Source organism: Lactuca saligna, chromosome 5 (assembly GCF_052625555.1).
Source record: "Lactuca saligna cultivar CGN05327 chromosome 5, ASM5262555v1, whole genome shotgun sequence".
NCBI lineage: Eukaryota > Viridiplantae > Streptophyta > Magnoliopsida > Asterales > Asteraceae > Lactuca > Lactuca saligna.
In genome coordinates this window covers 9,777,221-9,794,366 of record NC_136421.1, presented here as the reverse complement: position 1 = coordinate 9,794,366, position 17,146 = coordinate 9,777,221, and the positions used below count along the sequence as shown (strand labels likewise).

Sequence of the window (17,146 nt, the reverse complement as noted above, 5' to 3'; positions counted from 1 at the left end):
TGCTCATTCCTTCCCTCTTTAACTGATCTATAAATAAATAAACAAATAAGAAATAAAAAAATATGAATGAATCTGTAAGCAAAACTAATAAAGTGATAATTATACGAAAACATAGGAACTTATAATGCCACAAATAACCAACGGAAGTAGAGGGACCAAAAAAGATAAAAAGGAAACAACTTTAAAATGATTCAAATATAGTTGAGGGACCTTCCCTGCCAAAAAAATTTTAATATGACTAAATACTAATAATATGTAATAAAAGGTGAGAGTTATGGAAAATTTGAAATGATTGTTTATGAAAAAAACATAAAGATGAAGGATGAATATTGTAACATTAATTGAAAAAAGAAATTTCAACCAAACAAATACTACTGTTAAAATTTTTCATAGCTTTAATATATATATATAATAATTGTTATTAGGTTTGATTGTATTATTATTATTTCACAAATCAAAATCAATTTGAAATCTAAAATACTAATTAGGTTTTCATTATAACAAATTCAAAAATCCAAATTTCCTAATAATGTACTTAAATGGAAGAAAATTCTTTCAAATTTGCCTTAAATTACATTTCACTACCAGTAACTTTGTTTGTCTTTACCATATTTACCATCAAATCTGAGTTCAATCGTTATAACTTATACGGCACCCCGCGCCACCACTATCTTCTTGAAAAATTCAAAATTTCCCATCGAGCATCAAACATTCAAACCAAACCAAACCCAAAAGAAATTATTGTGGGTTTTCTTTTCCTTTTTCCAAAATAAATTTTTATGAATTTAGGAACAGCCACGCCAGGCTTTTTCTTAAAGTTTCTTTTTCAACGGATATCTTTCTCCTCAAATTGTTCTATATCCGGTTTGATTTTGGGGACAACCCTGAGCAATCTTTCATCGATCGTCGTCTTAATCCTGTAACTCGTGCTTTTAGACAGTAGAAAACAAAGACATCGATTTTTGCGTAAAACCCTCTTCTACCCTCGTAGATTTTGGTTTTTTTATACGTATTTTCTTTCGTCAAAATCCCAAAAATTAAGGGAATCTTCAGCTGTTCAGGTTGGGATTTTGTAGCAGAGTTTTTTGAAGGATTGAATCTTGCAATTGGTTCGCGAGATTGGGGTCGTTGATTGTTTAATTCTGATCAATTGATGTTGGATTGGATTAGGGTTTATAGAGTTTTTTCAGCAATGTCGTTATCATCGGCATTGTTTCAATTTTGAAGCATAATGATTTTAGTTTATATGTTAATTTAGGGGTTTTTGAATTCAATTCGAGAGTGTGGTGTTGTAATTTCTGAAAAGATGATACTTTCTCCACCCCCGGTAGCTCGGAGTTCTTTGGAGGAAATGCTCGACTCTCTTCGTCGGAGAGACGAGGACGAGAATCGAGACTTGCCGCCGGCGTTGCCGACACGGCCTACATCCAAGGCACGCCTCCCTAAGCGACTGCTTCCGGCGAAGCTTGATGTTGAATATGTTGCGCCTCCAGATTTCACTAACATCAAAAAGCAAGATGTCAAATGTATTACTGGCAGCGTCTGTCATTTTGGCCGGAAGAAAGTGACAGCAGCGGCAGCTGTTGGCGAATCACCATACACCATGGCGCCTGTTTGTGAGCAGAGACTGACGGAGGACGGTGGTGCTACCCTTGCTACTCTATCGATCTCACAGGAAACTGATTGGGAAGATAGTATTTGTTATTTCGTTAAGAAGGTAAATGATTTACTCATTTCAATTCATCCACCTTCGATCAACAGGTTCACTTTTTCACTTCTTCAATTCTGATGCTCTTAACTGGTTTGCTTCAGAAACTTCGAGTATGGTGTAGGCCCCGCAATGACCAATGGGAGTTGGCAAAGATCAAATCAACCGTAGGAGATGAAGCATCTGTTATGCTTTTGGATGGAAGTGTGAGTCTACTAATTAATTAATCACAAATCTCTTCAATCCAACATTTTATTGATGTGAATGTACTTCCATCCCTGTTTCTGTAGGTGATGACAGTATCTACAGCAGATCTCTTACCTGCAAACCCAGAAGTTCTTGATGGAGTAGACGATCTTGTTGAACTTGGTTACCTGAATGAGCCATCAGTTCTTCACAATCTCCAGTACAGATATGCTCGTGATGTAATTTATGTAAGAATATCATCCACACTTAAACATCTTATATTATATGTCTTGATGTCTTTACTTTACTTCTTTGGCTTAGACATGGGTTTGCTTTTACAGAGTAAGGTGGGCCCCGTCCTATTAGCAATCAATCCCTTCAAAGATGTTCAAATTTATGGAGACGATTATGTGACTGCTTATAGGGAAAAGATTTTGGAGAACCCTCATGTATATGCTACAGCTGACACTGCTTACAACAATCTGATGAAATGTGAGATTCAATAAAAAGAGTTCAATATATTGAATCCTAAATTCATAATGTTAATATTTTTTTCTTGATCAGATGGTAGAAACCAGTCTATTGTTGTTGGGGGTGAAAGTGGATCTGGGAAGACAGAAACAGCAAAGTTTGCACTGCAATATCTGGCATCTGTTGGAGGTGACAATTGTGAGATGGCATCCAAAATAACTCATACCAGTTGCATTTTGGAAGCTTTCGGGAATGCAAAAACATCCCGGAATTGCAATTCCAGCCGATTCGTGGGTTCCATTCCCTTTCTAGTCATTGATTCCTATTCCTATTCCCTGAATGTATATGTATCTGATTTGGTGTTTTTTTGCAATGTAGGGGAAATTAATCGATATTTATTATAACACAGAGGGGACAGTATCTGGTGCTTGTATTAAAACACGTAAGTCTGAAACTGACCATTATTTTAATATGACTTTCTTATATAGATACTGACTTGATATTTTCATGTGAAAAACATCAACATCTTATGGTATTGCCAACAGTTCTTCTTGAAAAGGTATTTAGTTTTTTATGTTTGATATTTGTTTCTAGAATATAAGTTTTGAAGTAGTTTTGATTTGTGCAGTTTAGAGTATCTCAATTATGTCGTGGAGAACGATCATTTCATATCTTCTATCAGATGTGTGCTGGGGCTCCACCTGCTTTTAAAGGTTCTTTCTGTTCGATTTTAATTCTGTCACTGAAAAAATTTACAGTTTTTGTTTTACACAGTAATTCCCAGGAAATGACCAGACTTTTTACTTTTTGTTCTTTCCTCAGATAGACTGAATTTGAAATTGGCAAGTGAGTATAAGTTTCTGAATCAGAGTGGGTGTTTGAAAATCAATGGTCTTGATGATGCCCATAACTTTGAAAAGCTAATGGTATAATTTAGGGTTTTTAAGCTATTTATTGATTGAGAATTGAGAAATCAGAAATGATGTTTTTTTTAACAAATGTTTGAACAATGAACAGGAAGCGTTTGATGTTGTTGGGATTCGCCTTGAGGATCTTGAGCATGCCTTTGAATTGCTGTCTGCAATCTTATGGCTTGGGAATATTTCATTTACAGTAATTGATGAAGATGAATATGTTGAGGTTGTGGCTGATGAAGGTTTGTAGTTATGTGATTTAATTCTGTAAAGTTAATACTTAATACTAATACATACTCTCTACTCTTTCTATTATTTCTAATTTGTGTGTGTGTTTTTTGTATTTGAAGCTAGTAGGAGCGCTGCTAAGTTAATGGGATGCAAGGTGAATGACCTGGTGTCTGTTTTATCTGGCAATGATATGGGCGAACCATTAACTTTGCAACAGGTATGTCAAGATTTGTGCAAAAGACGTAAATACCCCTCGTCTCGTTATTGAGGATTGGTTTATTTACTTTTAGGCAATTGATAAAAGAGACGCATTGGCAAAATTTGTTTATGAGAGCTTGTTCAGTTGGGTTGTGGGAGAGCTTAATAGATCACTTGAAGGGGACAAAGACAAACAACATAATCCAAGGACAATAAGCATTCTTGACACTTATGGGTTTGAGTCATTTCAGGTAATTTTTTTTTCTTCTTGTAATTTTAGAATCCATGGTTATCTTTAATGTGACAAGTTTCGTTTGTTTGTTTGTTTTTTTTTTGTTTCAGAAAAACAGCTTTTCACAGTTGTGTATAAATTATGCTGATGAGAGGCTGCAGCAGCACTTCATTCGCCATCTATGTAAGCTTGAACAAGAGGTATATATAACTATATGTAAAATATATTAATTAATATAGTTGATAGCGTTTTGTTTTCTATATAAAGTATAAACGATATTAATTATTTATAATTGTTAGGAGTACGAATTGGAAGGAATTCACTGGAAAAAGGTAGAGTTCGAAGACAACCATGAGTGTTTGGATCTTTTTGAGAAGGTATCAGTTTTGATCTCATTTTCATTCATTCATTTAATTCGGTTATTTATTTTAAATTCTTTGAATGTAACAGAAACCTATGGGACTAATATCAATGCTAGACGAGGGTTCAAATTCTTCCAAAGCCACTGATGTAACATTTACTAATAAAACTAAACGTCACCTCAGTTCTAATTCATGCTTTAGTGTTGAAAAAGGAGCTTTCAAAGTTCGCCATTATGCTGGAGAGGTATTTATTAATTATTATTAAGTCATTATTACTACTAATTAAACAATGAACATATTTTTGATAAATAATTACATATATATATATATATATATATATATATATATATATACGTGCAGGTTCAATATGATGCTACAGGGTTCTTAGAACAAAACCGTGATACTTTACAGTCTGATATAATCCAACTCCTCTCAGCATCACGTAAAAGTCTCCTTAATCTTTTTGCCTCTGGTTCACATGTGCAAAGTGTCGGGGTGAAGTTCAAGGTAATAATTATATTATTGTGGGGAATTTGAAAATATGATTGAATTTGGGTTTTAATAAAATTTCTGGATGATGAATTTGCAGGAGCAATTATTTAAATTGATTCAGCAATTAGAAAATTCAAAGGCACACTTTATCCGATGCATAAGACCAAACACCAAGCAACTTCCTGGAATGTATGAAAAGGAATTTGTATTACAACAGCTTAGATGCAGTAGAGTCATGGAAATTGTACAAATCTTAAAATCCAGATACTCAATACGCCTTACACATCAAGAATTCGCTAACCGGTATAAATTAAAACTCATTTCCCCATTATGCCCTTCGTATTGTGCTTCATTTAAAAAAAAATGTATTATCAGGTTTGGGTGTCTTTTATCGGAGAACATTATCTGTATGGATCCACTGAGTACATCACTTGCTATTTTACAACAGTATCGTGTCCCTCCACATACGTATCAAGTTGGATATACAAAATTCTTTTTCCAAGAACAGGTGAGCTTTGAAAACTAATAAAAAGTTGGTGTGACTGATAAACTTTTATCCTATTGTATATTTTAGAGTAAATTACATGAATGGTCCCTATAGTTTAGGGTAATTTGTGCGTCTGGTCCCTAACTTATTTTTTTAGCTCGGAAGGTCCCTACTGTTTGTTTTTGTTACGCGCTTGGTCCCTGTCGTACCTAAAAAAGACTATTTTGCCCTTGATTTTTTAATTTATTTAAATAAACACACACCCTAACCCCACCCCTTCGTCTTACCTTACCTACCCTACCATTTTTCTCTATTTAAGTAATAGTCTTTTTAGGTAAGATAGGGACCAAGCGTGTAACAAAAACAAACAATAGGGACCAAACACGTAACAAAAACAAATAGTAGGGACCTTCCAAGTTAAAAAAATAAGTTAGGAACCAAATGTGTAAATCACTCCAAACCATAGGGACCATTCGTGTAATTTACTCTATATTTTATTAATGCAATTTGGTGGGTGTAGGTTGATGTATTGGAGAATAATAGACAAGAAGTTGTGGAAGGTACACGTGAAGTGGAAAACAGCTTCCTTGGTGGCCGAGTTCTTCTTGATTTACATGAATTGAAGTTTGGAGTTGTGACATTGCAGTCATGTAAGTGATTTGTATATTTGATTTTTTTTAGTGGAATTATTAAAGGATTAAAGTTTTTGATTTGGTTGATTGATTGATGCAGTTGTTCGTGGTGAGAATGCAAGAAGGGAGTATGGTGTTTTAAAGAGTCTTAATAAGCAGCTTGCAACAAGTTCACTTGATGAGCATTTAACAGCAGTTGTACATCTACAGTCATTTGTTCGTGGCTGGTTGACTCGAAGGTATTTTAATCACTTACAAAGATGGAAGAAGTTGGCTGTTGATGGTTCTAAAAGCAGGTCAAGGTCTCACACTGGAAATTCAGAATCCAAGGTAATCTAATCTATACATTGATTGAATTGTTTTGTAGTTTTAAAAAAATAAATTGTTGTTGAAAATCTTGTGGATTGGTTTTTAGGGTTTATCACAGGAAAATATGCCGATTCTGCCACAAAATGTTGAAGAGCTGCAGAGGCGAGTGGTGAGGGCGGAATCGTCTTTGAGCGAAAGAGAGCGTGAAAATACTGCATTGAGGGACCAAATTCGACAATTTGAAATGCGGTGGTCAGAATATGAAACTAAAATGAAGGCAGTAGAGGAGATGTGGCAAACTCAGATGGCATCTTTACAAGTAAGTTTTATCCTTTTTTTTTTTTTTTTTTTTTTTTTTTACAAACAATTGGTCTAATCATGGTATTTGTTGGTGGATTTTACAATACAGATGAGTCTTGCTGCAGCTAAAAAGACTCTTGGTTCAGACATGTCTGAAGGGCAACAAGGAAAGCCAGAGGGTTCACTTTCGCCGTATTATGATTCCGAAGACAATATCTCCGGAATCCAAACTCCGGTGCAAGTTACCCCCGCCAGAATCGGAATCAATAAACGGGAATCCAACGCCAATGGCGTTGTCTCGGACACCATCGATCACTTGTCCAAGGAGTTTGAACAAAAAAAGCAGGTTTTCGATACCGATGCTAAAGCTGTTATAGACGTGAAGCCGGGCCGCCCGCCTTCTGCAAAGCAAATCGAAGAGTATAAAAGTTTAAAAAAGAGATTCGAGATGTGGAAAAAAGAGTACAAACAGCGGTTGCGGGAGGCCAAAGCGAGACTCATGAAGGGTGTACATCCAGAAAGTGAGGGTGGCGGTGACGGCGGCGGTTGTGGTGGCGGAGGAGGCGGCGGCGGTGGTGGTGGTGGTGATAAGCGGGGTAAACATTGGTGGGGGAAATTAAGCAAGAGAGGGAAAGATAAAGAGAGGATAGTGTGATGTTATTACATACTTTGCCCTATGTGTATGGAGATAATATTGTTTTCAAGACTGGTAAAAGGGTCTTGTTGTGGGTGGGTTTTGTGCAAAGAGATGGTTGACCCGTGTGATGCTGGACCGTTTTTGTCGAATTGGTTGAAGGGTTGACCTGTATGCATACGGGCCAATCGGTTTGGGGTTGGCGGGTTTGTGTTTGTGTATGACTGAAAGTAGACGTTATGGTGTGTGGGCTGCTTGTGTATATGAGAGTAGATGCTGTGTTGGGGGTGTGGTGTGGGGATTTGTTGTTTCATGCTGTGGAATATATATATATATATATATATATATATATATATATATATATATATATATATATATATATATATATATATATATATATGAAAACACTTGTGTAGCAATTAGCATGTTGTTATATAGAGAAAGTTATGTAATTGGGACTCCTAGAGTTTCTTGGTATTATTATTCATTATAAAAAATTTATTCTTAGTATCTTTTTTTAACAACAATATTCAAATTGTTATCGATTGAATGTAAGGACTCCTTTTCTGATCCATATGAGTACCACCAATGCACCCTGATAAGAAAATGTTTCAACAACAATATGGAAAATATATGTATATAAATTATCGCATTCATTTACTTTAAAGTAAGGCATAAATTTTCAATATGATGTGATAGGCGTTGGAATGTTGCAACTTTGGTTTTAATATACTCAAATGCAAGACCCATATAAACAATATTAGCATCTAATAAAAAACCAGCATCTAACTAAGTACTAACATCAATAACCTTGAAAAAACAATTCACTAAGAAAATATTTCAATCAAAATATATTTCTTGTTTGAGCAAACTTCAACCAAGCCAATCTAGCATCATCACTTGGCATCTTGGAGAATATTTCCCTATTAGTGGGATCCCGCAACATAAGCATCGCATGACACCAAATATCTCCACCAACCTTAACATCATCATCATTATTTGCAACTATTCGGTTCATAATATCCATTATCTCATCAATACTTGTTCCTACCTCATCCTTTTTCGTGTCTTTACCCTTCTTGATCAAACCCATAATTTCAGAATGGTTTTGGTGAACCTTTTGTATATTATTCTCCCGCATTAAACCAAACTCTTGATTTAACGAGGGAGCTACACAAATCACTCCAGTTGCATCTCCAAACAAATGATCCCATTTTTCTTCAACAAGTGGACAAACTCCCTTATGTCGGTATTTCTTGGCATCGGCTTTCTCCTATAAAATGAATTAATAAGACATTATAATTTTTATAAAAATAATATTTCAATAATACCTTTAGCTTTCTTTCCCACCATTCATCTGGACAATCTAGCTTTCCTGTCGTTGGATTCCAACCTAAATCGGGTTCTCCTGTTTTTAAAAATTTCCAAATGCGCCAATCTTTTTTCATTGAATCATATTTGTTCTTTAAGCTTTTAGAGTGATATCTTTTACCAATCCTTTCTGTAAACAAATCTTCTATCTCTTTCCATCTCATCAGTTGACCACGTCTATTCTTAGCAATATAGTCGATACAAACATCACAAAATATTACAATATTCTCGTTGTTCCAGGTTATCCGATCTTCGGTAGGAGCCATATTTCTTGTAAAAAGCTTTCTACTTTTACTGTATAATTTCAGGATGCAGTTGTTTTTGGTTAAATTCTATCCATATGAGTACATGTGTAGATTAGATAATTAAATCCAACCAACAGAAGTACTAGGGTTGCTCCAATTCCAAAAGGACTAAATCAATGAGAGTAATGCCTTCAAAGCCCTATAATGTTTTCATGAGCTTTTCGAATAGCATGTGTTCTAGTCTAGAAGAAATATACATACAAGTAGCGTAAGTTAAAGAGCAAATGCAGAATTTCACATTGATGGCTATGAATTTTGGGATTGATCTACTGTAATTTGGAAGAGAATTCAAATAAGTGTCAGGATGCTTATGAAAATTAGAACGAAAATTAACTTGGACGTTTGAAATTAACAAGTTATTAGGAGTACTCTGAAGTAGATGAAGCTGCTGATTTTTAAGAAGTTTGATCAGAATCATACATTTGCTTCGCTAAAACATTTCATGTAAGTTTTTGAAAACCAAACAGATAGATAGGTGTAGGGATTCCTAGGGAAACAAATCAAACAATGAATAGCAGCTGAAAAATCACTAAACAGATAACAATCAATGAAGTAGATCAATACATTCTACGTTCCTAACTAAAACATGTGCGTACAAAATATCAATCAACTAAAGGAAACACTATGCTATAGAAGATCGAATGAATACATACCTGGTTATGGTTATGATGAACAACACTTCAACGATGCCTGCTTCATAGAAATCGATAACTTCAACGATGCCCTGCTTTGTAGAAATCAATGGCGGAGGAGGGAAATCGTTACTAGTTTCTTGCAATTTGGCGGGAAATCGGACTGGATAAAGACGAGAGGAGTTGGGATAATCATGGAGCTGATTTGTTGCCTTCCTATTTTGATGGTCAAAATTGAAATTATTTAAAAAAGACTTGATTAGTTTTTTAAAAAAATGCTTTATAGAGTGTAGAAATGATAATAATTAATAAGTAGAAGTAAATAATATCTAGCGGGGATAGCTCAGTTGGGAGAGCGTCAGACTGAAGATCTGAAGGTCACGTGTTCGATCCACGTTCACCGCATTTATATCTACCCTGTTTTTGGGCTTTCCATCTGTTTGTCTTTATAGAGGCTGGGCTTTCATCCAGAATATAGAAATATTTTATAATACCAAATTCTCTTCCCTTTAATAACACCAACATGATGACATCTTTTAAAAAAAATATAATTCAATGATTTTTAGATCGTTGCATTTTGGTAAATTATCTCGGTAAATTACGACATTAGTTCCTCATATAAACGAAAAAAAAAAAATACTCTCACTTTTTATGATTAATGTTCTTTTATATCCAACTAGTCAATACCAAACATCTTCTCTATAATATCAAATAAAATTTGGGATTTTTTTTACGTAATAGGCAGATTTAAAAAAAAAAAAAAAAAAAAAACAAGGGCTTAAATTTGAAACCATTTAAATCCAGATGACATGTCTCATCGAATATTCTAATGTTTGATATAATAGATAGGGCAAATATGGAATGTAGATATGAGATATATTTTCAAGTGTTCTGATTGGTGCAAATGAAATTGCTTATTTGTCAAAAAACCACAACGCAATATTAGCCACAAGTCTCTAATTCCCGATGCCTACACATACCCCCTCTTTCTACAGCTTCTTCCTCAGTCGATCTCATTGAAGCTCCCATCAATGGCATCCATGGCTGCAACTGCTTCTAGCTCCACAACTGTGGTCCGAGCCACCCCTTTCTTGGGTCAAACCAAAGGATCCAATGCCAACACTCTTAGAGATTCTGTCTCCATGGTCAATGGCAAATTCACCATGGTACATCTATCCCTCTCACAACATTTATGTAAATTCACTGCTGCCGTTAATATGTTTATAAATGAAAAATTAGCTCCAAAAGTTACAGAATATTAATTTTTTCAAATGTTACATATCTGATTTTTGTAATTAAAAAATGTGTCTAAAAATATTATTGTTGTATTTGTAGTAGAAAATGTGTATTTGGATCTTGGTTATATTTGATTTTTCTATAATTAAATGGTTTACAATTTATGTATCTCGACTAACCTTAGATCAACTAGCTTCTAACGACTTTTGCAACATTGCAGTAAACTGATGATATTTAATTATTTATTGTGAAATTTAATAGGGAAATGACTTGTGGTATGGACCAGACCGTGTGAAGTACTTGGGCCCATTTTCGGCTCAAACACCATCCTACCTGACCGGTGAATTCCCGGGCGACTATGGTTGGGATACAGCTGGTTTGTCTGCTGATCCCGAGGCATTCGCTAAAAACCGGGCTCTTGAGGTGATCCACGGGCGATGGGCAATGCTCGGAGCACTGGGCTCCATCACGCCCGAAGTCCTTGCAAAATGGGTCAAAGTGGATTTCAAGGAGCCCGTTTGGTTCAAAGCCGGATCCCAAATCTTCTCAGAAGGTGGGCTAGACTACTTGGGCAACCCTAACCTGGTCCACGCACAAAGCATACTAGCAGTACTTGGTTTTCAAGTGGTCCTAATGGGCCTAGTTGAAGGGTTCCGTATCAACGGGCTCGATGGTGTTGGAGATGGTAACAACTTGTACCCGGGAGGTCAGTATTTTGACCCGTTGGGACTTGCTGACGACCCGGTTACATTTGCTGAGTTGAAAGTGAAGGAAATCAAGAATGGAAGACTAGCAATGTTTTCAATGTTTGGGTTTTTTGTTCAAGCAATTGTAACAGGGAAAGGACCATTGGAGAACCTTTTGGACCATTTGGATGACCCTGTGGCTAACAATGCATGGGTCTATGCCACCAAGTTCGCCCCTGGTTCATAAGTTTTTGTGGCTCCTTGAATTTTCTTGTAAACTATCAGTTTGATGAAGAAAAAATGTATATTATTGTTGTTTATGTTGAGATTTGTTGACACATGAAATGAGTGTTTTGTCACAAAATATGATGGGTCTATACTAATTAAATGCGTTATAAAATTGTTTATTGAGATAAAAAAAGTATTAGAGATTGTTAATATTTTAGAATTTCTTAATTTTAAAAATATTAATTGTTTGATTAGAGTTCATATTTTAAACATACAAATATCTTTTTTTGTGCTCTTATTCTAATTGTAAAGTTATCATGAACCAAAATAGATGCATCTAATCTTATATAATGATTACTAGGTTATAACCCGTGGATACCACGGGTGAAAATGAAAAAAAAAAAAAAGTTATAAATAAATCATATGGCAATGATTGATCAATAATAAGAAATTTTTTATTAATTTGAAATCATAGATGTTTTTAAGTCATAATCTATAATGAAAAATGAATTTCATAAATCTAAATTGTGTATGACTATTCAAATATTTAGAAGTTAGGTTAGTAACATTTGTAGTCCGATGGTCTGCTTAATTATATATATAGACCAAAAGAATAACATGCGGATAAAATCTTGAATCAAGTATAATTATCATTTTTATGATAATGCAACCAAATAAAATCCCAAAATGTTAAAATCAAACCCAATAAAAATATTAGTTTATCATCTTATTGATATTAATATACACCTAAGAGTTGTTGGATTATACAATGTTCTCCAAGTAACTGGATTTAGTTTAAAACTTAATGGAAGTTACAAAAAATCAAACATCATGTAAATAATAAATAACAAAAATTAATAGCATTGAAATGGTGGGAAATTTAAAAAGAAATAAAAGGAACACATAGCTTATCAACAGGCTGATAGAGTGAAATTTTGATCATACGGCTACACATTTGGTCATCTCTAAATAGGTAGGTTTTTTTCAAAGTAAAATACCTTATAAGAAAAGAAAAATCAAAAGTACAATGCTACAAACATAAAACAGAGAAAGTAGGATGTTATACAATTAGGAAGATCTTAAATTTCTTTGCATGCTTTAGCATCCTAGTTTAGATGGCTAATAGAATTTTATTTTGGATAAATTTTCCTAGGGTTAAAAGATTAGGAAGTTAAAATTTAAATGAAGAAATGTTCACTTATGATATTTTTGTTCAACAACCAAAGAATTATATAAGATATAGGAAATAACATTGTTCTTTCATTTTTTTTTGTTATAATTCAGAATCATGAAATTTTAAAATGATTTTTTATAAAGTAAACTTATAAATAAAATTGGCTTATCTTACAACTTCCAAACTACATTACATGATGAAAATGAAAAAAGAAACACCTCCCACCTAAGGAACGAAAATTAAGAAAAATGAAGAAATTTGAATCCTTCATTAATGATTTATTCTATTCCATCATGATAAAACAATCAACCTTTTTATTCCAATGGAATAACCCATTCCATTTCTTATCTGGTTTCACCAAACCAAACATTACCAAATAGTAAATATAAAGGGGTTCGTACTTAATTTTTTTTAATAAACAACAATCAGCTCAAAGAGACTGGTCCAACATCTTAAGCTTTACACTTAGGCAATTTAAACTTTATTTTTTAAAATTATTTCCAAGAGTAATGGAGTCAAAACATGTGGTAGTTTATATCAACTAAGTGCAACTTCCTACATAATAATGTCTAGCAGATACTACAAATTATCACAAACATCATTTTTAGAAAATGTAACAAATTTGATTGATATGCAAACCCACATCAAGAAAGTGAAATTCTTTCATTTATGTATAACTTGAGATGTGCAACAAGTAATTATTGAATATAGGTGGGAAAATCAAGATTTAACTCATTTTTTGATGATACATGAGGAATAGGAGGAAAGCACAAACCTGTAGGTAATCAACATCAGCGGCATGTTTATATTATGTGACTTGCAATCCTTCTACAACTTTTTGAGCTTCATTTGGAGTTTATCTATCCAAATAACCATTAATATACATTTGAAGATGAGAGCGGATTTTGTCCATGACTTATTGGATTACATCAAAAATACACTAAGTCAATCAAAAATGTATTAAACTGGTAATCAATGCATAATCAAGTCCAAATTTAACCAGAAGAGATCATAGAAACTACCAAATATCTATCATGTAAAAAGCAATACAAAAGGCATTTTCATTGATGAAGTCCTCACAAAAGCTGATAATCGTATAGAAAAAAATGGAGGCATGAAAAGCTACATAAAATCTGTTTGAAAATCATGATTAAGAGAATGCAATCATATTAAGCATTTCATCAAACACATATGAGGTGTCATCATAAAATATTAGTTTCTGAAATTTACGTACTGCAAGCATATAAAAGCATTAAAGCAATAAACTTAAGCACAACATTTGTCCTATCTTCATATAAAATAATAATGGAAGAACAACAATAAGAAGCAAAAAAAACATTGAAATAAATTAGTCCAGTAGCCAATAATCCAATATGATACCAAAAACAACAGGCATAGCCTTAAAACCCTCCTGCAAAGACAAAAACATGTTGTTACTAATTTAGAGGGTACCAATATTCCACCCCTTTTAACCAACTATATAAAAACACATTGGTAGAACATGCTCTGCATTTCATATCAATCAGATAATTCAACACAACTATGAAAACAAAATGAAATAATTTTTGGAAGTTGACAAAGCAGGAAGAACATTTAATGAGGAATTACCGTCCAACAATCACTTCTTCTAGATTAACCTTCTGGTGAGATGATAATATATTATCATGATAATCTATATCTCGAGCAACCTGTACGAATAAAAAAATTGTCACATGATGAGTTCTCACAAAAAAAACCATTTAATATGAATCTAATGGAGTTTTCAATTCAGTGAAATTTTCTTTAAAATAATTACTAAAAACTCAATAAAAGCAGTTAAACCCTAAAAAAAAATGAAATTATTGACTCTACTTTATTTAATGATAGAAACAAAGGAAATGTAGGTTTCTTTGTGACATTTTGTCAAACACCCAGTGGGCACTAAGGTTAAGAAACTTAGGAACATTTTTCATCATTTGTATATGCACTGTATTACCTAAAAGGAACTGAGTAAAGGCATTGCAAAAGTGTTTCACATAACTTCTAAATCTATGAATTCAAGAACCTACACGTATGAATAGTGAGAGCATCATATAGCTGACAGGATACACAATATCAATCATCATAGTCATTGCTCTGATAAAATATTTCCCTAAAATTGACGGTTTCGTCACCAACAACCACATTATCTATGATAAAAATCAACAATATTACAACAGATAGCAAGGGGTGAGGTTAGAAGACGATCGTGATAGCGATTAGATATAAGGTTTTAAGAGGGTTGCTATTTAAAAGATATAAAATGAATAAGATGAAGAAAAACAACTTATTGAGATGATGAAGAGGATTAGGGTTTAAGAGGAATAAATGGACAAAAACACAAATGAAAAGGATTACCTGATGATGAAATCATAAAGAAGAGTAAAACGCATAAATACCCATAAAAAATTAATAACTTTTCACAAATCATACATCTTTTTCGTGTTATTTGAATTCGAAAAAACCTATAAATACGGAGATTACCTTCATGATTTTGTGAGATATGGTGATCATCACAAAAATTCCGCTCACATAATCTCTTGGTAACTGCTAAAGATGGAAACAGATCGTGTTTTGAATTAGGTTTAAAAATAAAATGGATTTGAAATGATGAAAACCGAAAATCTGATTTATAGGACGTGATGGTCGAATAAAGCAATGATGTACTGGGCGGGAAAATTAGGGAGTAAAACGTTGGAGGAGTGACACGTGGCAAGAAGGTGGATTAAAAGGGTGACATGTGGCACCTTAGAGAGGTTTTTATTAGAGATAGAGATTTTGAAAATATAAAGAATAACTAATCGTTCCCATTACTCGCACCTGAAATCAAAATAATTCATCGCTTAATAGATAAATTAATAACAACCAGATTATGTTTGAAATAATGGCATTAAACATGATATAGTTATTAGCCCATAATCCATAACAGACTCATTCCTATAACATGGTTAGCTATGAGTCAAGGTTCATGACCAAAATCCAAAAGTTTGGAGCTCAACCCAGATAAGGCAACCTATTCAACTTAATGTTTTTAAAGAAATATCTATTTTTAACAAAAAAAATTCAATTCTTTAAACAATTATTTTTCTGTTTTTCCATATATGATTTCCATAAGCAATTCTTTATAGAACCACTATTTCTAACCCTTATATTCTATTTGTGCTGTTTTAGAGTTATGTAAACAATTAGTTGCTACACATCTGTATATTAAGTATTTGTGCTTCATGATACGAAACTTTAATGTTGAAATGAAAATTAAAAAAAAAAGAAAGAAACAAGTAGAGTTTGTGATGATAGAAAATAATTTATCTTATTTCAAAATATCCTTGGCGAAATACACATATATGACATGCCCCTATCGTCTTTTTTATATGCATATATCATTATATTGTTCATTGAAATACAACTTTCCTTAATTTCTACCAATTTTATATACTAGTAGAGTCGGCTAATAATCCCAATCAAACGCATAATAAGCTGATAAGAAATCATGACTTAGGAGTTAGGTCCCCACAAAATCAAGTGGAGCACCTTCTCCGCCTTCACCAGTTCCCTGATTCGCTTCCGATCCTTCGTTTCCGGCTGCATCTCACCGGAATATCGTCTTAGACCATCTCGCTTAACATCTGCTGACGGGGTATGTAGCTGCTGCTTTTGCATTTGAAAGGCGTGGAACGCAGCTTCGTATCTACACCTGCCGTGATCGTGATTACTGCCACCGCACATTCCTAATCTGTCGATCGCTTTAATTGTATATGAATTATGAAGAACTCAGGGGAAGATCGGTTCAGTTTATAGCTGATTATCGTTGATTGTGGTGGATCTACTTAATGATAAATTAAATACTGGATGCCGAATTTATAGGGGGAGAGCGATAGTGAGGAAACAGGGGCTTTTTGTTGATAGATTTTGTGACCATGGTTTTACCGCTCACCGTAACGAGTGGTGGCAGTGTAGTACACTGCCGGTGTCTAAAATAGGCAAAAAAGAAAATTGTTGCGCCAATTTATATACAGTAATATGAATGATGTACTTTTATTTTATTCTATTTATCTTAATATCTATTGAGATTTTAACCGAATAAAGGTTATTGGAAAAAGTATTTACTAATATGGGGTAGTTTGACAAGGGATTTTCAATGTATATCAAACTTTCTTTTAATTGGTTAATTTGGTCCTTAAAGTTTTTTTTTTTTTTTGGTACATTATGTCAGTACACTAAGATCACAAAAATTGCAAGAGATGGATGAAGGAATTTTTGTTGTGCTTGAGAGGGAACATAAGAGAGTGTTTGAAGGAAATATGAAGTGAAGAAATGAAGAGGATGATGATGGTCTCGGC

At 33.7% G+C, this 17,146-nt stretch overlaps 3 protein-coding genes and 1 non-coding gene across 4 annotated transcripts; 3 read left to right on the top strand and 1 right to left on the bottom strand.

Moving 5' to 3' along the window:
- The first annotated feature begins 690 nt into the window (after positions 1 to 690).
- LOC145047180 (myosin-2-like) lies at positions 691 to 7,514 on the top strand. The gene is made up of 22 exons (XM_078995413.1): positions 691 to 1,717; positions 1,813 to 1,914; positions 1,999 to 2,142; positions 2,236 to 2,386; positions 2,459 to 2,655; positions 2,744 to 2,807; positions 2,911 to 2,924; positions 2,994 to 3,078; positions 3,188 to 3,291; positions 3,383 to 3,521; positions 3,630 to 3,727; positions 3,801 to 3,959; positions 4,051 to 4,140; positions 4,240 to 4,317; positions 4,391 to 4,546; positions 4,663 to 4,809; positions 4,892 to 5,097; positions 5,170 to 5,302; positions 5,802 to 5,931; positions 6,014 to 6,243; positions 6,329 to 6,541; positions 6,632 to 7,514. The coding sequence occupies exons 1-22, from the start codon at positions 1,307 to 1,309 to the stop codon at positions 7,175 to 7,177; spliced, it is 3,597 nt and encodes a 1,198-aa protein (XP_078851539.1). The 5' UTR covers positions 691 to 1,306; the 3' UTR covers positions 7,178 to 7,514.
- Positions 7,515 to 7,850: 336 nt separating this feature from the next.
- On the bottom strand, positions 7,851 to 9,882 carry LOC144997753 (uncharacterized). The gene is made up of 3 exons (XM_078957622.1): positions 9,486 to 9,882; positions 8,488 to 8,821; positions 7,851 to 8,429 (listed from the first exon to the last, which is right to left on the bottom strand). The coding sequence occupies exons 2-3, from the start codon at positions 8,791 to 8,793 to the stop codon at positions 8,001 to 8,003; spliced, it is 735 nt and encodes a 244-aa protein (XP_078813748.1). The 5' UTR covers positions 8,794 to 8,821; positions 9,486 to 9,882; the 3' UTR covers positions 7,851 to 8,000.
- On the top strand, positions 9,797 to 9,869 carry TRNAF-GAA (transfer RNA phenylalanine (anticodon GAA)). Its single transcript has one exon. It is a non-coding gene; the product is annotated as a tRNA-Phe (tRNA).
- Positions 9,883 to 10,447: 565 nt separating the features above from the next.
- Positions 10,448 to 11,706, top strand: LOC144997752 (chlorophyll a-b binding protein 13, chloroplastic-like). Its single transcript, XM_078957621.1, has 2 exons — positions 10,448 to 10,630; positions 10,962 to 11,706. Exons 1-2 carry the CDS (start codon positions 10,496 to 10,498, stop codon positions 11,631 to 11,633), a joined length of 807 nt encoding a protein of 268 aa, XP_078813747.1. The 5' UTR covers positions 10,448 to 10,495; the 3' UTR covers positions 11,634 to 11,706.
- The last annotated feature ends 5,440 nt before the right edge of the window (positions 11,707 to 17,146 follow it).